This window comes from Astatotilapia calliptera, chromosome 15, assembly GCF_900246225.1.
Source record: "Astatotilapia calliptera chromosome 15, fAstCal1.2, whole genome shotgun sequence".
In the NCBI taxonomy this organism is placed as follows: Eukaryota; Metazoa; Chordata; class Actinopteri; order Cichliformes; family Cichlidae; genus Astatotilapia; species Astatotilapia calliptera.
The window spans coordinates 36,764,499-36,770,512 of record NC_039316.1 but is presented as its reverse complement, the minus strand read 5'-3'; the positions used below and the strand labels follow the sequence as shown (position 1 = coordinate 36,770,512).

The window sequence follows — 6,014 nt, the reverse complement described above, 5'->3', positions numbered from 1 at the left end:
AACGGGTTTTTCTCCCTAATTTAATGCTTTCTTTTAATGACATCGTTAACATTTCTCAACAAAAACACGAAAGTATCACTGATAATTCAACAATAAAATCGCTTCATGTTGTGGCCATCACACAGTGTTTTCCAAACTGATTCACGATCTGAAAGTGCGCAGATTTAACGTACATAATCCTTTGTTAGGTTTATTATTTTCATTTCACACGTAAAACACATTTATAGATTCATTCACCACTCCTGTTAGTTTTGGACGCGCTCGGCTCCAGCCAATCAGACGCAACCTGTGTAAGCAAAGGCTGATGGGAGAACGGAGAGACCCATTTATAAGAATAAGAAAATGAGGCGGAACTGATTGATTCTAATGTAGGTATGTAAAAAATACATATATTTAAAGTAATACCTTGATGTGTGTTTCAAAGTTTGTTTTTTCATAAAAGCTTCAAACAAACAGAGGTGACTGATCTCGGAAACGGTGTAATGTATTTAAAAATGGCTACAGCTACCGTCAGCATGCTTGCTAGGTAACGACTACACGTGTCTACTGCAGCATTAGCCATTTAATCCAACGATGATGGATTAAATCTATTACAAACGTTAAAGGACTTGTGTGCTGCAAAATACCCTCACATGGTGCGTAAAGAAGTTTTTGCGCTAAGAGTTCTGCTAGCTCTTTACAAACTGATGATGCTAACGTTAATTGCTAACATTAACCGGAGCGCCAAGACTGAAAATAATTAGAATTGCGTTAGTTATGTGTTTATGTCACTGAGTTCTGCAAAAATCTCTTTCCTCTTTAGCTTGAAAATGAGTGATTCAGAGGATCCCGAGCTGGAGGAAGAGCTTCAGGCTGCTGACGAACTCCTTCAAGATATGCAGGTAACATTTTTAGTGGAAACAGTTGTTAAAGAGGGAACACGCTTGTCTAATATTTTGTACGGAGTAAACGTTATGTTATTTGAATTTTTTTTAAAGTTTATGTCAAATTAAGTTGGTTAACTTAAGATGTTTGATAATCTTTGCTTTAATCATAGACTGTATTTTAGGTGTTCCCTTTTTTCCTTGTTAATTGCGTAGAATGATGCACAGAGTGAACCTCAGCCAAGACCAGTGCGCTGGAAAAAACGTGACAGACAGGGAGCTTTTATTCCTCAAAGACCATCAACCAGTCGAAGTACTAGTTGCATGCCACGTGGTCAGTGTTCACGCAACCATTGATTTTATCTCACAACTTGTTTTCACCAAAGAATTTCAGTAAGTAAATATTCTTCATTCCCCCCCCCCCCCCCAGTGTCCAGAGAGCAGCATCAATGTCCACGTGAAGAACCTAGTTATGTTGCCAGTGTCAACCCAACAAAAGGTACTTTACCTTCTTGTATATATTGTGATTTCTGTTTACTTTTATATTTGTTGTTATAGTTGAGTTATGCAGGGCTTTTGTGGAGTCCTAAGAAACATACTGCCTAGAGTGTTTTTCAGAGTTTCTTCCTTTCTTTTTTTTTTTTCTGTTAGTGTATGGAACTGAGGTGCTTCGTCAGGAGCTCCTTCAGTTGTTGGAGGATGGAGAAGAGGACGCAGCCATGACTTGTGAGACGTCGTCTGAGTCAGCTGCTACTCACTGGGCGATCAGAAATATGGTGTCCTCGCAAAAGTGGAAAGAGGCCAGGCCTTGTCTTATAGACAATATGTTAGCTACTCTGGATCCACAGTCACACCGTGTGTGTCAGTGTGGCAAACAAGTAGTTGTGAGGTGTCTGGACTGCCTGCCTCTTCCATTCCTTTGTGCTGACTGTGATATTGCAGTTCACACACGCTTTGTCCTGCACAGCAGAGAGGCAGTAACAGGAGGGTTTTTGCAGCCTTCATCAGAGTTTCACAAGCCAATAGGTACAGTTTTTAAGTCTTATGCATTTCTTGCTATGTATGAGTATGAGTGGGTGCTGTTATTGTATATTTATTGTGTATCAGTTAATTTCTAATTCTTTTTATATATATATTGTGTGTTTTAATGTTAGTTCGGCTGTTGCCTGTGCAAAGGCCAGACCATGTGTGTGACTGCCCAGCAGGTAACGTTGAGGTTTCACCCGGCGCAATTGTGGCTCTTGTAACCATAAATGGTAAGTTGCCCTTTTGTCACACACTACATACACAATAGATGTGTTTGGAGGTTTTATTGCAAATTGTGCATTGCTATCTTGGTTTTAATTACCCTCGGCCCGCAGTATATGTGGGCACCTGTCAAAGGTCATTTGGATTTACCAGACCGCTTTGAAAACAACATGAAAAAAATGAATGCTTTGAGCCATGACTGAATTTATCCTTATCCTTTCTAAAGGCCGTTATAACCTTGCACTGCCAGTGGTGAGCTGCACCAGCTGTGGCCTAATGTGGTCCCCCTCAGTTAAGGACATCCTGGGTAGTGGATATTGGCCTGGCACCTTAAATTTCTGCACCCTGTTTTCAATGGATGTCTTTCAGTCTTTCTATGACATTAAGAAGGCTGCACCAGGGATGTCACTTAAGGCATTTGTCAAAATGCTGGATGAACGAACAGCCCATTTTGGAAGGGTGAGTTTCTAAATTTGCTAAGTTTAAGGAAATTGTGCAAATCAATGTTTATGATGACTGTCCTTGAATATTCTGTTGTATGTCCTCTATGTAAAAGAATGGCCGAATATCAGCTGATGCCTTCAGTAAAAGTTTCTTGGAGTGGAGTGCTGTAAAGTTTGAGGTGGACAAGATGTGCAAGGAGCCATGCTTTAGCTGCCCTGCCTGCACTCCAGACATGCTTGCCGTCTCAGTTGATGGAAACCGCAAGCTTTATCGCTTTCAGTCTAATGCAAGGTACGTTATGCATTGTGTACATAAGTCAAATATGGATTTGTAGAAAAATGTATTTTAATGTTTCTTTTCAAACAACTGTCACTGTGTTCGTTCAGCACTTCAGAGCAGGGGAACTTTGAAGGTGTCTTCATTGAAAAAGATGAGGAAGTTGCTGAGTTTGTGAAATACATCCAGAGACACACAAATCATGTAAGATACACATATATATATTAGTGCTGTTAGCGTTAATCTTGTTAAAATGACGTTAATGCCGTAACCATATACGTGTGTGTGTGTGTGTGTGTGTGTGTGTGTGTGTGTGTGTGTGTGTAGACATATATGGATGGGTCGATATTTTTTTTAATTTTTCTCTTGGTGTTGTCGTAATACTATTTACTTTACTTTATCTTAATGTGTACTTAATTTTGTCACCATGTGTATTTAAAAAAAACAACATGATTTTTATTTTGTGTTATCAGTGCTGTCCTGGGGAGATATGAGGTCTTGTGTGACTCGAGGCTAATTCAGCTAATTGTTATGCGTTTGTTTTAAAAAGTTTGTCCCTGATAGGGCTTCATCATGTCATGTCTTTTATGTTAAAATCTTTGAGTGTATAGGTCCCGGGGAAAGGGTTGTGCGGATCTTCATCTTGGACTGCAGCAAAGGAGTCGTCCAAAAAGTCCACTGGGAAGTTGGATGAGGAGGGCATGGAAATAGCTGTTTGTCGCCACGGAGTCCTCTTAGCTGCATTGAACATGTTTCGAGGGGAGATCTTTGCTTACCCCCTTTTTCTCCAGAGGAAGTTGGCAGCTAGCATCCCAGGACATATTACGTTCCTTTGCTCCGATGTGGCCTGTAAATATTTCCCCTATTTAACCAAGGTGGCTCAGCAGTGCCCTGAGCTGAGGAACCTCTTGTCAATGCGTCCTTTTCTCTCCGTCATGCATGCAAAGGCTCACACTTGGAAATGCGAGGTATACTGCAGCTTGTAGTTTTGGATTAGTTTGAGACATTTTGTTATAAGGTTGAATGAATTCAGCAGTCATGTATTGTGACCTCCTTTCTATAGATCAAATGGGGAGGTGCGTTTCAGGATGGGGCCGGTTCAACAGTTGGAGAAGAGGTGGAACAAGTAAACAGTTTCCTGTCTAGGGCGGCCATCACAACGAAGTACATGTCTAAAGCAGGTGTGTGTCCGTGTCTGAGATTCCACTCAGTCTCCTGCTCATTAATTCTAATTTGTATACTAACTGAAATGCAGGGCGAACAGACATGCTGACCCTCCTGGCTTTGGGGTGGAACAAAAGGAAAGTGGAACAACTGGGCCGCACTTTGAGCCAGTGATATCTAAAGGTCATTTTTTCAACACCCATTTTAATGTGTGTGGTAATGGGGGGGAAAACACCAGTACTCTTTTAATGTCAATATGAATGACATTTATGAATGTATTCTTAGATCATAAGGATCCTTAGAGAACAAGTGGAGAGCCTGAATGCGACCAGAAATGAGCTGGGTGTGGATGACGACACGCTGCAGCAATGGGTGGCCGATGTGCAGAAATGGGCTGAAGGTGAGTCTCAATATAATGCACTCATGTATAACAATAGGACCCACCATGGCCTCATTAAAGAACTTAGAGTTAAGATCTTTCTGACAGTGTCAACAAACAATGAAAAATAAGCCTTGGAAAAGCAAATTTATGGCAGAGTTGTTGCGTTTCATCAAATTGGATAGAACCTGGGTTGAAATGATGTCGTACTAGTTGGTTTTATAAACCTGAACACCAACATACTTGTTATCTCTTGATTATCATGAGATGGCAGCACATGAAGGCTCCAGATGTCTTATAATGAATGTCATCAAGTCAGTGATTACAGAGTCCACTGTAGTTTGGTGACTGTTACTCATCCTGTATTCTGATTAATATTCCTCTCACTTAGAAAGTGATCAAACTGATGGCAGCCTTGGAGCGTTGCAGGCACGAATAGAGGAGCTTGTCGTCATCATCAGAGTGCGAACACAAAGTCTTTACAGACAAAATGGTACGTCCCAGTTTCTTTGAAACGGACCGTTTGATGCTCAGTTTGTACAGCTTGTGCAGCTACTTTGTAAACAGAATCAAATCAGATCCAGGTTTGTTTAAGCTGGATGTGATTTGTTCTAGCAAACAAATTGATGAGTGTAGATTAAAATGAAACTATATACATTATGTGAAGGTGTGAATTTTTTATGCTTATTTACAGATAGCAACAAGAGGCGACACAGAATTCGCAAGGTCATCTTAGTTGAGAAGAAACGCTTGGCGGCTGCTGTTGACGACTACAACAAGCTCGCTGAACCAACAAAGCAAATCGTATCCAGTGATGCCCTCATGCAGACCGATATTTGGCCCTGGCAGAGCACAAGTGAACGTAAGCTCTTGATTTCCAAATATCCTTTTTAAACAAACTCCCAGTATCTGAGCAGTAGTTGAATGTTTTGTTCTTGAATCATAATATGCTGCTATGTTTTCCCATCTGATGTTGTTAAACTGTAGCTGCTGCTGACCTCCGGACAAAGAGAAAGGTCTTTGAGAAGGTGATGGCTGTGAGGCGCCTGAGAGAGGAGGAGATGATCCTTTGCAGGGAGATGCGGCATCACTGGACAGTGTTGCGAATGCGTTCTGTGGTGTTGGGGACAATCTCCTCAGACTGTAAGCACTTTATTTATTTATTAATTTTTTGATGAATCGATTGAAAATAAGAGCAGATGCTAAAGTCTTACTGGATCTTTTACCTATATCTAGATTGCTAGCTAACACTGCCTTCTCCCTTTTAAAAAAATGTTTAATTACAGCATCCTAATTCCTTGTGTTTATGAGGTGATGTTTTTTTGTTGTTTGTTTTTTTTACTTTTCTCATATTTATTTGTTTTGTTCTTTTTACAGCCTCCTTTGTTGGCATGTCGGAGGATGCACAGAAGGGACTCTGTAGCCTGGTTTTAAAAAAACAAAGTGAACTGAAAGCTGAAATGCTCAAAGTAAAGGACATGTACAAGAGAATCCTCAGCCACCAACCACTCCTGGAAATGGACTCGGAGGAGGAGGAGGACATTCCAGACGATGCCACTGAGAGTGATTTGAGCACTTCTGATGAAGACTGATTGTGTCATCATTGATGTTATGTTTGGTAAAATAAAAAGTTAATCACA

General features: G+C 40.6%; 2 protein-coding genes across 2 annotated transcripts; both read left to right on the top strand.

Annotated features, from left to right (window-relative positions):
• The first annotated feature begins 407 nt into the window (after window positions 1-407).
• LOC113007065 (uncharacterized) lies at window positions 408-4,248 on the top strand. Its single transcript, XM_026143424.1, has 12 exons — window positions 408-526; window positions 803-881; window positions 1,080-1,197; window positions 1,294-1,362; window positions 1,515-1,889; window positions 2,018-2,119; window positions 2,338-2,570; window positions 2,668-2,846; window positions 2,942-3,035; window positions 3,443-3,799; window positions 3,895-4,012; window positions 4,087-4,248. Exons 1-12 carry the CDS (start codon window positions 483-485, stop codon window positions 4,167-4,169), a joined length of 1,851 nt encoding a protein of 616 aa, XP_025999209.1. The 5' UTR covers window positions 408-482; the 3' UTR covers window positions 4,170-4,248.
• LOC113006972 (uncharacterized) lies at window positions 4,215-6,014 on the top strand. Its single transcript, XM_026143251.1, has 6 exons — window positions 4,215-4,232; window positions 4,281-4,395; window positions 4,766-4,867; window positions 5,069-5,236; window positions 5,362-5,517; window positions 5,752-6,014. The coding sequence occupies exons 1-6, from the start codon at window positions 4,215-4,217 to the stop codon at window positions 5,964-5,966; spliced, it is 774 nt and encodes a 257-aa protein (XP_025999036.1). The 3' UTR covers window positions 5,967-6,014.